Source organism: Sabethes cyaneus, chromosome 3 (genome assembly GCF_943734655.1).
Source record: "Sabethes cyaneus chromosome 3, idSabCyanKW18_F2, whole genome shotgun sequence".
Lineage (NCBI taxonomy): Eukaryota > Metazoa > Arthropoda > Insecta > Diptera > Culicidae > Sabethes > Sabethes cyaneus.
Window position 1 is genome coordinate 208,262,548 of NC_071355.1, and position 17,690 is coordinate 208,280,237.

General features: G+C 42.1%; 1 protein-coding gene across 2 annotated transcripts in view; it reads left to right on the plus strand.

Annotated features, from left to right (window-relative positions):
- Positions 1–17,407, plus strand: part of LOC128742134 (protein naked cuticle homolog) — a 121,476-nt gene extending 104,069 nt beyond the window's left edge. Inside the window, exons 3-7 of one of the 2 annotated variants that reach the window (XM_053838369.1) lie at positions 13,105–13,209; positions 13,271–13,693; positions 13,760–14,157; positions 14,229–14,546; positions 14,609–17,407. In XM_053838369.1, the coding sequence (XP_053694344.1) occupies positions 13,105–13,209; positions 13,271–13,693; positions 13,760–14,157; positions 14,229–14,546; positions 14,609–15,416 (2,052 nt within the window). In that variant the 3' untranslated portion in view covers positions 15,417–17,407. Of the gene's footprint in view, positions 1–13,104; positions 13,210–13,270; positions 14,158–14,228; positions 14,547–14,608 lie in introns of both variants that reach the window. The other variant, XM_053838368.1, reaches the window with a different exon arrangement.
- Positions 17,408–17,690: the final 283 nt, after the last annotated feature.

Consider the following 17,690-nt stretch of genomic DNA (forward strand, 5'->3'; position numbering starts at 1 on the left):
GGCGGGCTTCATGGAGAGCTCCCATAACTACGGACCAGATTTTTACCTCCCATAACTACGGACCAGATTTTTACCATCCGACAAATCTTCCAGATATGTTGGGAGTACAACGGGCCCACGCATCACATTTTTATCGATTTCAAAGCAGCGTACGATACGGTCGATGGAGATCTGCTGTAGCAGATAATGCATGAACACGGTTTCCCGGATAAATTGACGCGACTGGTCAGAGCTAAGTTGGATCGAGTGATGTGTTTCGTGCGCATGTCGAGTCACTGCATGCTTATCCTACAGGCTGTTCAACGTGGAGAGGCACGATTTTCATCAAGCGTTGCCAACTCCTAGGCTTTTATGACTTTGATATTATAGCCAGGAACTTTACGACTTTACGCCAGACTGAAAGCGAAGTCTAGGGGGATTGGGCTAAAAATAGACGCCTCCAAAACCATGCATTTGGTCCAAGGTCCAAAGGGAGGTCCAAGGGAAACAAACGCGTGCCTCCCACGGAAGGGACGGACAAGAAGTAGTAGATGATTTCGTGGCTTTGGGATCGCTGGAGACCGCGGACAACAACACTAGTAAGGAGATCTGACGGCGCATTCAAGTGGGAAGTCGTGTCTACTTTGCCCTTCGCAAAACGCTACGATCAAGAAGCATACCCACCGTACGAAGCTGACAATGTACAAAACCATCATTGGACGGGTAGTTCTTTATGGTCTTGAAGCAGAGACGCTGCTCACGGAGGACATATGCGCATTTGCCGTCTTCGAGCGGTAGGTACTGTGAACGGTATTTGGCGGAGTACAAACTGTAAGAGGAGAGTGACTGAGGCGTGTGAATCACGAGCTACTTGCACTGCTTGGAGAAATTCCCGTCGTACATCTGGCGAAAGTCGGAAGGCTACGATGGGCCGGACACGTCGTAAGGATGCCGGACGACAGTGCGACGAAAACAGTTCTCTCCAACAATCCCATAGGCACCATGAACAGGAGGGCTCAATGTGTAAGATGGCTCAACCAGGTCGAAAGTGATTTGCAACCTCTGAGACGCCTGGGAAATTGGTGACGAGTGGCCCAAGACCAAGTTGAATGGAGACGACTGCTTGAAACAGCATGAGCCACCCGGCTGACGACGACGAAGCAACTACCGTCGAACAGACCAACTTTCTGTAAATAGTGTACCTCTACGGGCATGAAACATCCTCGCGGAGAACAAGTGAGTGTTCGCAGTCTTCGAGAGATGAGTGCTAAGTACGGTCTTCGGTGCACACAGGAGGACGGAGTATGGATGCGAAGGATAAACCATGAACTCGTGCTTCGGCGAACCCAGTATTCAAATGGTGACTAAAGGTGGATGACTACGGTGGGCAGGACATGTTGCAAGAGTGTTGGACGATTAACCTCCGAAGATGATGTTTGCTTCAAAATCAAGTAGGAATAAGACGTCTAGGAGTACAGAGAGCAAGTTAAATAGACTAGGCGGAGTGAGATCTGGTGTCAATTCACGATGGCCAAAGAATTATAAAAAGCGCCAACCCACAACTTAGTTGATTGGAGAGATTTTTTCACCAGGCTATGTCTTATTGGGAAAACAATTCAATAAAAACATGTCGACTCTCAAAATAACAGATCAATTATACAATTCGTTCAAACTGGCTACGCCGAAATACTTATAGTTCTAACTCTGGCAAATATTCAATTGAACCCGAACAAGCATTCAGATAGCTTTCTCGTGTACAAGTATTTAAGAAACTGTTTTAGTTTAATCTATTGGTATTTATCAATACTACGACCAGCTTAATCTTCTACCCTCTCAAATAAAGGAAACACAAAACCAAAAACCACCACGTATGATGGGCAAAATACCGAAAAAGTGAATTTCATTTCTATTGACCAATCAAATATTGTTGCTAAACTAAAAGCAACCGTTTTTTTAGGTCAAAAGCTGTACTGTACTGCACGGCGCGGAGTGCGGGCAAGATAGATGGCCGGCCGATGGCGCTCCAACAACGGCGAGCAAACATTCAATCGCAACGTGCTTACGGTGGTGTGGTGCTTCCCCCGAGAGCCATAATTCATTTCTGCTATTCACCTTACCGCGCACTGATAATCTTATTTATGGAGATTGATTAGTGTTGAATGTGTATTCTACCTTTGACAGCAGTAATCCGCTGATTTTCGGTTTATTCCTCCGGCCATGTCGGTGCGTATGCGTGCACATACTTACCAGTCAGGCCGGCTTCCTGCGTTGGATTAGCGAACCGAACCCGGGGGCCGTCCGTCACGGCCAGGCGCGCGGAGCGAGCAGCGAGCAGCTGGTTGATATGGGGCTGGCTTGAAGTTTGTGAGCATGTGAGCTTGTTGAATTTACGATACCATACGCAACCCGCAACGGAGCAACCGGTAAGCGAGCAGAGAAATATTGAACTGATAACAGTGTCAGTGTGATAAACCGATAAACGAAAAGTAAGAAAAACCGTTGTCGAGAAAGCGCGCTTTCTTTTCGTTATCTGAAAGGCAAATATGCCGTACGGTTACGAAAACAGCGAGAATCCATTAAGGAATTCCTTCGTCCGGGCACGGGGGTACAGGTATAGGTATGCAAGTGAATGCGGCAGATGACGATGCCTTCCGATCCGGTGTCAGTGGCATATGATGGTAATGATGGAGTGCAAGGGCATTAGCGGCTCGATGGAGAGTTGATTTTTTTTATATGTGAGGGACTCACATTCGATCCATAGCAAAGGTGTTTATTTTAATGGAATGGTTCAAAGTTTCACTTAGTGCAAGCAAGATCAGTATTTTGCTAGGTGAAAGACATTATTTGACTTTAATAGCCAAGCCACAAATTATTCGACAGTGACATTCGGAGAAATCATAGCTTCTAGCAAAGTTTATAGTGAGTAAATTGAAGCACAATTTATAATTGGGATTCATTAAATCCATTCCGTCTGACCTCCTCAGTTTCGCCCTATGACAATTGCTGACGTTTTAGAGCACTGCTCTTATCAGAGGTGACTATTTTTGTTGTCTGTTTATGTAAAACTCAACAATTACGGCTGTCTCGAGGATTTGTATAAAATTGATTGGAAGCTTTAATACCTATCACTCTTTCCAATTCATAGATCATTTCTGTCAACTGGCCTATCAATTGTTTCGAGGTTATTCTAATCATCAATTATTATCTTCGTTTTCTAACACAATTAAAACAGTTGGTATACAATTCGAAGCGCCCATCAGCTTTACTGGTAGGCGGATTGCTCTCCCCCACCGGCAATTATCAGTGCGCCTTTCGAAACCATCATTGCGAAACTGATTACCTACTTGGCACGGATCGTGCGGTTATGCATCGCGTATGTTTGCTCTGCTGGGTAGGTTTTTATGAATGATTTCCCGGCTCTCCATTCATTCCAACTGATAGATGAACTCACCGATTACTAACTGACAGTCTGGCACAGACCTGCAAAGTGGCGATTATGTATATTGCTTTTGCTGCTTCATATTCTATAGTACAGAAGGATGGCCACTTTTTTTTGTACGTAAACACGCTATTGCGTGCGAAATCGCGCAACCAAAGCGACCATGGCGGCAACGGCGACGGCGGCCCGGCTTTGGCAGCAAGTCTTATCAGAGAATATTTCCGGATGGCGTTTCGCTTGCTTTGATGTGTGTTTTTTTATTGTTTATTTATTGTTTTGGGTTCGATTCACTTGGTATGTTTGGTCGGTCCGAAGCGGTGTTATTATATTTTGCGCGCTATCGCATCGTCAAGCCGTACCGGGGTATCATCGCTGCCGGCGAGGAACGGACGGGTAAGGGCACGGCATTTGTGACGCGTTACCGGAGCCAAAATAGAACACTATCAGCCGGCAAGCGGTTGGTCGTTATGGGGGCACACTTCAGCACTTCAGTGTGTCATCTGTGCAAGGTTGGAGAAGTGATAGCGGGTCCAGCATGTGATCTGAAGAGGCAGCAGCCTTTAATGATGGAATATTTAAACCTGATAATCGAAAATGATAAACACTTTTTGATAATACACCATCTGTTTGAAATTCGTTTCACCAATGATTCGACTAGCATTGCTAAAGTAAATTGTATGCTCGCTTTTCATATTGGACTTGTGAAAACCGTAGTTTGGAAATCAAAGAACCTGCACCCCATACCCTACAGGCTATTCCACGACCAACAAAATTACCCTGCTGCCGCTTTCCAATTCCTTAGAGTTCATGGTTCATCATCCGCCTCCATACACTGTTCTCCTGTGTACGCCACCAAAACCGTTCCTTACATTCGTCTCTAAAAGACTCTGAGCACTCGCAGGGCCAGTTTAGACATTATCCACGTTTCGTAGAGCACAGTCGGTCTAATTAGTATCTTCTACAGTATACACTTTTTACGGGAACTAAGCTTGTTTACACGCAATTGCATTTGCAATCCATAGTGAGACATAGTCTTTGTTCACCAGTCCACCAAGTTAGCCAAATCATCAATAACCTCGAACTCGTCACCGTCGATCGGTCTCGGTTTCGTTGACCAGCATGTATTTTGTTTTGGATGCATTTACTTTCAATGTTCAATCTTTTCTGCTTCGCACTTCAGTCTGGTGAACTGTTCGGCCAATATCCATGTCATCGACCAGATTGACGAATTGGCCAGATTTGCTGGAGATCGTGCCTCGAGTGTTGATTTCCGCTTAGTTCATCAATGCCCTGTTTGGAGTTTTGTCAACTAGAAACGCAAAAGTGCTTCTATATCTGCTAATGTTTATTTTGACGGCTCCGAGGCAAGCTCCGTTACGGACTTCTGTGAAATGTTCGCATCTTTCTTCTCCTCTGTGTCCTGCCAATGCGTTCGCTACCAATGCTGAAGCTAATCGGTTGCGGTAAACGTTCCCGAAGGACTAGTTGACCTCGATACCTTTGAAATTACTCTAATAATGGTTGTTGAAGCAGCACGTAAATTGAAGCGATCCCTCTCCGCTTGGCCCAAATTGAATTCCTGCTGCTATTTTTTGCCGCTGCGCATCAGAATTATCTATGCCACTGTGTTGCATTTTCAAGAAATCCTTTACCCAAGGCAAATTTGTTGGTATCTGGAAACAATCCTTCATGTTCCCCGTCCATAAATGTACGAAACTAAAGAGGTATCACAAGCTTGTCTGCTGGCTCCAAGCTGTTTGAAATTATCGTGAGCAGCGACGAAGAACTATATATCCTTCTACCAGCATGGGTTCATACCTATGCAATCGGTCTCAACTAACCTTCTCGATTTCGCCTTCACGTGCATTGTGCTACTCAAGGAAAAACACACTGCAGTATACACTGATCTGAAAGCTGCATTTGACCATATCGACCACCGCACTGCATACTTCTACGAACACTTCAGCGACAGGGGGCCTCACAACAGCTATTATCGTGGATTGGTTCAGGTTTATGCGACAGAGTCTTATAACAGGTCAAACTAGAATCTGCCGTCTCATCTGTGTTTTCCAGTAAATCTGGTATCCCCCAAGGAAGCAACATGGGACCTTTGGTCTTCATTCTATTTTTTAACGACGTGGCTACACTGCTTGAAACCAGATGCACACTTGTCTACGCTGGCGACCTTAAATTGTTTCTTGCCGTGCGTTCCATCGACGATTGCCACCAGCTGCAAGGATTACTAGACGTCATCGTGAACTGGTGCAAGTTGAACTACTTGATTGTGAAAACAGCAAAATGTGAGGCATCCAGAGCCCAATTATCTTCGACTACAACATAGACGGGAATACTGTCCGAAAGATAAATCAAGTTAGTGACCTCGGCATCGTACTCGACTAAAAAATTTACGTTTAACCTCCACTATTATGCTATTATTTCAAAAGCATCCCGACAGCTTGGATTTATTGCTAAAATTGAAAAAGATTCCAAGGATCCTCACTGCTTTAAATCGCTATACTGTGCGTTAGTTCGTCCTATGCTTGAAAATGCAAGTACAATTTCCCAGCTAGCACCAACTCGTATATCAATGTACGAAAATTATCGTAAATATCTCCTAACAAACTCGAAATCGTAACTAAAGCTGGATAAAGTGGGAATAAGTTGATTTTCTATCGTGTATAATGATAATAACTGACATACATACGATTTTCAGCACAAAATCGTATAGTAGTACGGAGCCACTCGCGCTTAATCAGATTTTATCGTATGTAAATAATTATATAGTCGTAACGCTCAAAATTATTCGTAATCACGTATATCGCCTCCAAAATAGTACGGATATGCTAATTTTGCGCATCAAATACGATTTATTAGCATGTATAGCTGTACGTAATGCCGATTTTTATCTGTTTTATACATATGAAAATGCTAGCTGGGTTGGCAGCTCTATCAGCTCACCTGGATCGAACGCATTCAAAGAAGATTCATCCGCATGGCCCTAAGGGATTTGCCCTGGATAGATCCTGATAATTTTCCCCCGTATCAAGAACGTTATCGCCTGCTACACTTAGACACTTTGGAACGGCGCCACAAAGTTCAACAGACAACGCTAGTGGCAAAAATACTGGAGAATGACATTGATTCACCGACCTTACTGACAAAATTAAACTTTCGTGCATCGGAAAGACATTTATGTTCCACGGCACTATTACATACCGCATTTCATCGAACCACGTTTGGGAACCATGAACCAATGCGATGGCTGCATGTATCCGGACATTCTCGCGGGCTGAAGGACTGCTCGAAATTACCGTGAAATTTGTGCAAAAATTGAGGAGAACTAACTGGATATAATTTTAATTTGTTGACTGTGCTAAAATATTCATTAAAACTTAGTCAGATGGATGTAACTAATAATCTATTTATATAATCTATTTATATAAGAGGCTTATGTCTGTACAGTGTACCGAAAACCACGTCTCTGATAGGACGTCATAAGAGGCTTATCGGTAACTAAAAACAGATTGCGTAACTGGTTGACTAGACTGCTCGACTGGACTGGTCGATTAGACTTCTCGATTTGATCGCTCGACTGAATTAAGCAGTCCAGTGCTCGACTGAACTGTTCGACTCAACTGTTTGATTGGACACTTGACTTGACTGCTTGACTGACCAGCTCGATTTAACTGCTCGAGTGGACTACACGACCTACCTACTCGATTCGACTACTTGACACATTTGCTTGACTTACTACGCGACCCGACTGCTCGACTTATCTGCACGATTGAACTGCTCGACTGGACTGTTCGATTCGACTGTTCGATTCGACGCTCGACTCAACTGCTCGATGCAACTGCTTGATTCCACTGCTCGACTGGACTACTCGACTCGACTGCTCGAATGAACTGCTTGACTCAACTACTCGATTGGCCTATTCGAATCGGCTGCTCGACTCAACTGCTTAACCCGATTGCTCGATTGAACTGCTCGATTAGACTACTCGATTTGATTGCTCGACTCAACTGACAGCTTGATTCAACAGCTCGACTAGACTGCTCGGCTTAACTGCTAGCAGGGATACCAGACTTGCAGATTTGTCTGCAAATTCCAGATTTTTGGAACGGTCTTGCAGATCATTATAAATTTGCAGATATTTGCAGTTTTTATGACTTTTATTGTTTTGGTGCAGATTTTTGTTCGAAGCACTTTAAACTTTCACAGACTTCCTAAAAAAGTGTGCAGATTTTCACAGATTATTTTCAAACCAAAAAATTCGAGTTGCCGGAAAACTGCTCGATTTTTTCGGTTTTCGAGCAGTTCCAGACATGTTTTTAGAAAATATGGCATCTCTGACTGCTAGACTTAGCCACTCAACCCAACTGCTCGACATAACTGCTCGACACAACTGCTCGACTTAACTGCTCGATTCAACTGCTCGACTGGACTACTCGACTGAACTGCTCGACTCAACTGTTCGACTGAGCCGCTTGACCCGACTGCTCGACTAGACTGCTCAACTCAACTGCTCGATTCAACTGCGCAACTAGACTACTCGATTCAACTGCTCGACTGGACTACTCGACTTAACTGCTCGATTAAGTTGCTCGACTGGCTGCTCGATTAAACTGCTCGACTGGACTGCTAGATTTAACTGCTCGACTCGACCACTCGATTCAACTGCTCGACTCGACTGCCCGACTCAACTGCGCGAACGGACTGTTTGACTGAACAGCTTGATTTAACTGCTCGACTAGACTGCTCGATTTGACTACTAGACTTGACTGTTCGACTCGACTGCTCGTCCCAACTGTTTGACTCGATTGCTTGATTCGACTGCTCGACTCGCCTGCTCGACTCGCATGCTCAACTCGATTGCTTGTCGCGATATCAAATGGTCGTTGTGAGATCAGACCGGACCAAGTCGCAAAATTTTAAAAAATGAATTAATGATAGCAAACGATCAAGAATTTTCTATGCAACATTTTACTCGAATCAGACTACATAAATGTTGCAAACAGCCAGAAGTTATAATAAGATGTGTTGTAGATTCATCTCGGTGAAAAAAAAATTTATTTATAAATTTATAGTCGTCCGGCATCCTTGTGACGTGGCCGGCCCACCGTAGTCTCCCAACTTTCGCCAGGTGTCCGATGGGAATCTCTCCAAGCAGTGCCTGTAGCTCGTGATTCGTCTCCGCCACTCTCCGTTTTCCGTTTATGCTCCGCCGCAACATCTTTCGTTCAAAAACGACAAGTGCACGTATGTCTTCCGTAAGCAAAGTAACTGTCTTAAGTCCGTAGAGGACTACCGGTCTGATTAGTGTTTTGTGCATCGTCAGCTTTGTGCGGCGGCATATGTTCCTTGATCGAATCGTCTTGCTGAGGGAAAAGTAGACTCGATTTCCAGCTTGAATACGTCGTTGGATCTCCTTTCTTACTCGTATTATTGTCGGCGATGACCAGAGATCCCAAATATACGAACTCATCAACCACTTCCAGTTCATCGCCGTCAATGGTCACTGTCCGTGAGAGATGGATGTTGCTTTCCCTGAAGCCTCTTCCTACCATATATTTCGACGCATTGATTTGTAACCAGGTCCAAGGTTTCTAGTATTGATGTCGAAGTCGCCTACGAAGGCTAGGAGTTGCGATATTGAATAACATACACGACAGTTCACCCCCTTGCCGCAACCCTCTGCACGATTCGAAAGGACTCGAGAGTGTCTTCGAAACGCGCGCGAAGCACATCACTCGCTCCAGAGTAGCTTTTGATCAGCCGCGCCAGTTTGTCCGGAAAACCGTACTCGTGCATTACCTGCCACAGCTATTCGCGTTCAACTGTATCGTATGCTGCTCTAAAATCCACGAAAATATGATACATGGGCACGTTGTACTCTCGACATTTCTGGAGGATTATAATCACTTTAACAGTTTGGGTCATTCGTGACTTCTGCGGGGTTGGGATTTGAACCCGGGTCCTTGGCAGGAGAGGCGTGAATGCTAACCACTTCACCGGGACTGACCCCTCGTTCTGGAGGATTTGTCGGAGAGTAGAAATTAGATCCGTAGTAGCACGGGCCCGCATAAAGGCCGCTTGATACTGACCTACGAATTCACTTTCTATTGGGAATAGACGACGCAACAAAATCTTGGAGAGCACCTTGTAGGCGGCGTTGAGTCGATAAGTCTTAGTGACCTTGCGTATTATCTTGTGACCATACCTCCCAAGTAACAATCCAATAGCAAATTGGTCTTATGCATTTCTTATAGTAGTTTTATCAGAGCATTGCCAAATCTATCAGGTTTTATAATGTATTTCCTCAAGTGAATGTTGTCTTATTTGATTAACATTTCTGAAGTATGATTGAAGGAGACTTGAAGAAACACGCATAAAACTGAAATATCAATAAGTGTAATTCACCTTATAAGTGGTTTTAAAGGATACTTGATTTCTGCTCAAAAACGACGCTCCTTAAAACCTAGCATCAGTTTTGACAAAAATTTATGACATTCTTCTACAAGATTGGTTTGTCTTAACATTACTACCATAAAACCGTCTTAAAACCGTATATTCTTGTAAGAAAAATCATACTCTGAAGAAAGAACATTCTAGCGTAAACAACTGATCTGTCAAAACGGGCTCTGAACCAGGAGAAAATTGAACAAATGTGGATCTTTTAATCGAAACAAACTTTCATATGAAATCATATGAAAGCATATGAAAAATCAACGAAATCAAAAAACAATGAAGATTTCCAAAGGAGCTGAGGAAGGACTATGCCGGTGATGATGCATCAATGGTAGATTTGTATGTTATTAGAAAATTTGATTCGATTGTATTTTGGCGGAGGCGGTGCGGGTTTGTAGAGTTGTTTGTATTTTTTAAACTGAATATAGAGGTCATTAGCCGGTGTTGGGAAAATGTTCGAAGGGGTTTAAGCAGTTGAAGCATATTTTTTTTAAAGACGGTTGTAACGACAAAGTATATAAAAAATTTTGCAGATCAAACTTTACTCATGGAACTGCCGTGCAGCCCTCTTTTAATTTTTAAAATCAATTTATATTGGTAATCATAATGACTGCTGTACTTAAAAAATATTAAACTCAATGTAAGTAGGTGAACCTCCAGCACAAAAAAACATCTTAAATTGACACTTCGTTGACGTTTTCTTTGTTTATACTGGAATGATTATCTTGCAAAAAACTTGGTCCCCTTAAGTAATTCAAACAATTCTTGTTCGAGCACAACTTGTCTTCTTGAAGAATACCATAAGTATAGATGAACTTATCGACCTCTTGGAAAATTTTTCTTTGTCTTGTGCAAGAAATGTTAGTCTAATAAGCGCTTTCAGGTTGATTGAGATAAAACCAGTGAAAAAATGGCGAACAGGACTGTTTTGATTACTTTTGAAATTTTAGCCAATTGCAAATGGGCGTTTATAAATATGTTGTTATGCAATACAGGTATACCTCGATATAAGACAGCCTCGTTATAAAACAATCTCGATATAAGACAATTCGATATAGGACAATTTTGTCTTATATCGAAACAAATCCCTTTGACATAGCTGATACCGATACCAGAGCTGATTTTCCATTCTGAAATCGGTGCCATGAAGATGTTCATTATTTCAAAATAACCCCAAAAATAGTAAAAAACTAATAGTTCAAACAATAATAAATAGTTCAAAAACCGTAAACACATAACACAGAGCAAAACTGGCGACCGCTAATGCAAATTTTTTTTGAAAAAACCATGTTTCGATATAAGACAATTTCGATATAAGACAACTTTTAGAAATTATAAATTGTCTTATATCGAGGTATCCCTGTACCATAAGTGATCTAATCTTTTTAAATAAATGTTCGGACACTTAAAAGACTTTTTGCCGCAATTTGTTAAAAATTTGGTAGCTATCAACTTCTTCAAGAAATTATTGAATTTTTTTTTATTAAATAAATTTTTTAATAATCTAGCGAAAATAACCGGCGCGTTAAAATTTTCTAACTATCATGTCACAAAACATCGACAAACTGAGCGTGACATGAAAAATTTCTCATTGATTGACAACAAAGCAGCTGCTTTTATTTTCGATTTTCATTTATATCCATTTTGGAAAAGCAATATCTATGAATGCTTCTTCTCTTATAGCTTCTAGTAAATTTAAAAAAATTAAGACTGTGAAAAGTATATGTTGTCTTGCAAGTGTTCTTTGAGAAGACAACCATAAAATCATCAACACTTGTGGTGGTTTTCTTTTAGTTTCAAGCGGCTCTTGGAAGTCACTATAAATACATATCGATAAGAATTACAAGTTTAAAAAGGACCTTGGGAAATATTCTTGAGAACCTTCTTTAGTGTGGGCCTCCCCAGATTTATAAGGGTTTCATGGCTGTTTTATCGCCGATTTGTAGAATTGCAAGTTTTATATTCGGTTTTATGGAGCAAATGCTGGAAACCTCTTCAAGTGCATCTTAAAATTGAATTTGTTACTTGGGCTGAGCGTACGTACCGTTGAGTTCTTTCGGCACAAGTTCTGCAGCGCTACGTCGTCGAACTTGCAGCTATTCAGTACGTCAGAAGGCACCCGAGTGATCTCTTGGAAGTTGAGAGAAGTAGGTACTTCTAAGTCACGAATTTCCGATTTATAGTCCGTTTTCGTCGTGTTGATCAATTCCCAATTCACCTGTCCAATTTATCCTACTTTTCATTCACTATTGGCATAAGGATGAAGATTGTCCACACCCATTATGCAGTTCAGATGCCCTTTTGAGCGCTTCTCACATGGGGGAAAACGCTTAGAAATTCGAAAGAGACTTCTTCCTTGTTAGCATATGGCTAAGCTACCCGCTGAGGCTGGTTACCCGATCTTGCATTGATCGTTCGTATCCCAACTGGTACTAACTACTGCTAGATAACTAAAGTAGACTTTTTTAATCTCTAAACTCTAGCATTTTCATAATAGTCGTTCTTCGCTAAGCGAATTTTGCAGTATTTAACGTGTTTGGCAGGAAAAAGTTTTTGAACCTCGCTTTTTATTCTGAGGTCAATCCTCATCTTTGCCAGTGCGTCTTTTTCCGGGTCAACCAGCCAACCAGCGTAAAGGTGCCGTTTATACTGCGTAACTATAACGTAAAGGCAAAGGAAAAAAAAGACAAAAGAATTTTTTGAATTCCTTTCACGCGATTTGTTTTTGTGTGTCCCGTGAATTCCGGCATGAAAGAGTTGAAATACTAGTTCCACTTCTTTCGGGGCGTTATTCTTTATGTTTTTTTTCTCTCACTGTCGAGCCGATGGCAGCGACGTCAGCCGCGGACGGCGGCAGACCGCGGTAAATCTTTTGCATGTTTAACATGCATATCGGTCGAATGGGTCTGGCCGCCACCGCCGCCGTCACCGGCACTACGCCGCCAGATAACCCGTATATGTATTGTTCTGTGTGTGTTCGATTTGGCTATTCAAAGGTCTTCCGATCGACACGAGAAAAAGAACGCCGTTGTTGCCTCGATTTCTGACCCGTACCTACAGTCAGTACGGTTTTATTTTGTAGCATTGTCTGACTATTGACCAAAGAACCGTCTGGGGATAGATTCGTGGGTGGCAAGAATAATATTTCCTAACCTTTCAATTAAGCTTTGATCTGAATTGTTCTCATAGACAACTTCAATTGTTCTATCTCTTTGTAGGAATTTACCTGCGATGTTTCGCTTGAAGGAGGCAAGAAGCCTCAGCCTCTACAGTTTTCCTTCACTCTATACGACCTGGATGGTCATGGCAAAATCACCAAAGACGTAAGTTTTTTTTACCCATTTTGCAAAAACAATGTAAATAACTTTTTACTCATTCACACAGGATATCGCTGGAATCGTGTCCACGATCTACGAGTCCATAGGCAAATCGGTAGTCGTTCCTCATTATGGCAGTAAGACCATCAACGTGAGGCTTACCGTGTCCCCGGATGGGAAGACAAAATCCAACGGTGCGGCAGCGAAGAAAGTTGCCATGACACCACGGCGACGCTATCGGCCGCGAAAACTCATCTCGGACGACGATGGTAGCGATACGTCGGAAAACTGTCCGCGAGTTATGCGCGGCCGGGCCAATACGGTAGCTGCGAACCCTACTAACAACAATAACAACATTAAGCAGAAGGAAAGCAACGTGAACAAGGGCGAAGATGTTATCGATGGGATGGCTAACGGGTTAATCAAGAGTGCAGAAACGGCGGAAGCAACCTTTCACAATAACTTGGGTGGGAAAGGAAAGAACTCAAATGTAAAGAATGATAACATCTACGAAAGTATCAATAACCTGAAATGTTGCAATATCCAAACGGCGCAGGTCACTAAACCGCTAAATCAAACTGCCCCGCCAATGATGCTGAACAATTCTACCGCTTCGACTGTAATCTGCCGAGACTGTTCGCTGGAGGGGTGTCCAATCGATGAGACGCTACCGCTAGGGACAGTAGTCATTCCAGCCGCTCCAGCTGCCATCAGCAGTCGCGCCAAACGGAAGGTAGTTCGTAAATCTAGATCGTCGCGTAAAACTTCCAGGATGGCAGAAGACTTTAGCCGCCCCCGGGCTCGAAGCTTATCGGTGGGCAATGAAAACTGCTACGAGAACATCATCGACACACCGCAGGACGAATGCTGGAAAAGCTCCCTTTGTCGACGGGAATTGATCGAAATAATCCGGGATAGCATGGTGAAAAATAGTCTGTGTTTTCAACCAAATAGGTTAGTGCCCCAGTTTTTAAGTTGATCAATCTTAGAAATTATTAAACGTGTTTTTTTTTTCTATCCAACAGAAAAGCTATGGATAATTCACCGAAGCATCGCCATCGGTCACATACGGTGTCGGCTCGAGTTGGAGGAAGTGGCGAACAATGCGGCGAAGCGGTTATCGCAACCCAGCAAGCCCTTATGGCGGCTCACGAGACGAACTTGTGCGGTTATGATTCCTATCTGCATCAAACTATTTGCGCAGCTGCCAGCGCAAAACATGCTGCACTGCATCTGAATGGTGGCGTAGTGGGAAACGGGGGCGTTTTCACGGCACTTCCCGTCCTAACGAGCACTCCCAACAGGCTGCTACAGCACCACAGTCATCACGCAAAAGCGAAAAGGTAGTACGGTTGTTTGATGATCGATTTCTAGCACGGTGTCTAATGATTTTCTATCTCCGCAGAAAGGAACATCGCTTAGCTATCGCTACGCGCAACCAATCGCATTTGGCGGCAGGTCAACCAGTCAAGCTGAGTACGGCAGTTCTCAATCAACAGTATCCTAATCTCTCGGCCGAGCAAAAGTTGACTCGTTCGATCAATCAGGTCGAAAAGTGGTTGGACCATCGCAGTCCGAAGTTAACTAATAAAGTAAAACTCGCAGAAGAGCTGGCAGAACGGAACCCTCGCACATCCGGAATGAAGTTGAAGCGATCGAAGAGCAAGGAGGAGATTGCTCACAAGTCTTCCAAAATAGATAACATTCTTACCACGGATTTACTGCTGGAAAATCTCAAAATAACCGAAGACATTGCGGAACTGAGTGTGGTGACACCGAAGAAGGCGTTCAACAAAGAATGTCTCATTAGCTCTGCCACGAAGAAAAACATCCGGACGCATCACACGACAAAAACCATCACCACGACGGCGCTGGGCTCGACCGTAAACGATAAGTCCTCGAAAGATCTGATCCAGCTGCAATACGCTTCCATTCCGGTTAATGCCCACCCGAGTGAGTGTGAAACCCTGATTCGCATTTCCGACGCGGAAGAAGAGCAGCCACCGCAAAGTCACGTTCATCAACAGCATCAGTCATCACCGAGTACGCCAACCCATCTTCCCAATCACCACGGAGGAGGAGGAGGAGGATTAGCCGGTGAAAACTCCGGGTCGTCGGCATCGGCTGCTTCGACGACGGCGGTGCATCGTTACGTTCACGAGCACATTCACCATCACTATCACCACTTTGAGAATGACGCGGATGAGTCCTGAGGTCGGTTAGGTATGGATGATGGTGGTGGCTTGCTGCCGACGTCTTCCGGGAATCGATGTCTAGAGCTGGAGTTGTTAGATTGATAAGTTGCTGGGGTTGGGTCTTTTGGTGGAATCATTGCCGGTTTTTGGAACTGAAAGGACGATTCAATTCGGCTTTACATCTTTAATATACGAATGCTGCCATTTGAAGGTAAGAAATTTTTGATAAAATTCAATATTGCATATTTATGGTGAACCATCGGAATTTCAACGACGGTTTTTTGATGTTTTAAACGAAATTTTTATACATAATCGCATTATTCCACCAAAACGTTATAAACTAAAAGCCATTCTGTCACACTGACTAGCATAAACCTTTGAAAACTGTATTTATGTCTGTATATTTAAGAAACTGAGCTTGAGTGTAAGTGTATGAACTTGTTCGCGAGATGGAATTGCTGAAAACTCTAGATTTAAACTTTGAACCATATGTACTTACAAAACTGACAAGTGTCGAACCACGTTTCCTCTAACTAATAGTGACTCTTATTGGGAATCTCAAAAAAGCATATAAACCCCTTTCGTTTCGACAACCGCCTAAAAGAGAAAACTGCCACAAAACCAACGCATATGTACCACTTTTGCAAACCTAAACAACCTAAAACAGTTACAGTAACTAGCATAAGTGTATTGTAAAAACAAAGTATAAATCTCATGTACTGCAGCAAAATGGTAATATTGTATCCTACGCGCTACACATCAACTTATCCCGCATCATAGAAGCTTCGCATACATAGAACAGTATTTTACTGTACGCCTTCAACAATCGGAATCTGCATTCCTTTAGAAAAAAAATCAGCTATTTGGTAAATAATTTAAACATTTATGAATATGCATCTTTACACTACAAATAACATGTAACCCCTGTCCCAAAAAAAACAGAAATCAAAGCAAAAATTCACCCACCTGATAGAAAAGCTTTTCTTTGCGAAAGCTAGTAGTTTGTTAATACATCGTTGTACATAATTATAATTCCCCCACGGTTATATAAAAGAAAATAAAACTAAACGTTGAAGGAACTGTTAGATTACGGAAAAAACACAAATCACATTGCAGATATATGTTAAGCAGAAACGGGAAAAAGGGAAGAAAATATTAACAGAAACTTACAAGACTGATTTCATGTTATTCTTATTATTGTAATTTATACCGTTACTGATCAGTAGATTTTTGTCACCACCATTGAATTTTACAACTGCTATATCTTTTTTAACCCCTTATTCAACAACGAACAAAATTTAGCTCCCTTCTCTAGTTTCCGGCGCGCATTGTTTCGTATCAAATCGTTTTTATCGTTTCATATTCGTATTCGTTGGGCGCAAAGCAAAATTATTTAACTATCTTACTGAAAAAAGATGCTATCTAAAATTTGCACATTCGATTAAAAATTAAAATCTAAGCTTAAGCTTTCAGCGGCCATGAAATTTCTATTTAAAAACAAACGTAGGTTAGAGCTTATATCTTAATAATGTTTAGAAGATGAACGTTTAAAATAACGAATAAAATTACATATAGATTAAATTTGGTCTACAGAAAATTAAAACAAATTGATCCAACAAAAATCGATCAATTGCTTGGGAATGATGTTTGGCTTAGCGAAATATAATAAAAAAATAAAACTACTGTTCAAAATAATGTATTCAAAAGTTAAGATTCTTCTTTAGTACACATCGAAATTGAGTTTTTTTGGAATCGTAAGAATATAAGCATCGGCAAGGACTAGTTTTCTTTCTTCACTTCTTGCTTTCATAGTGTGGGTAAAAATACTTCGAATCTTACTGAAATGAGTTTTTTTATATACTGTCTTGGTCAATAGTATTTAAGGTGCCTGATTTTTAGTTAGTGTCCTAAAAGTGGTTAAGACTAATTTATTCATTACACACACACATGTGCATGTAAAATTTTCCAATTCATCTTTTCCCACGGGAAGGACGTCGAAATAAAAATATACGCGAATGTTTGAAGTTTGAAAGGTAAAAAAACCTGTTTGCTTTTTTTTGAGAAGATATCCGAAACTTTCATCCTACTAAATGACCATCAAGTTCTGGAGATGTAAATCCTTCATCTTAAATTGATCTTGAAAGACTCAAAACATTGAATATACTCTCTCTCTTTCACAATTCCGCTTTGTGTTTTTAATGCTTGCTCTCAACTATCTTTGAACCTCGCTATCTGTTGTCTTTGAATATCTCACTCTCTCACTCTTTCTCTCCTCTTTCTCCGGTTCTTTCT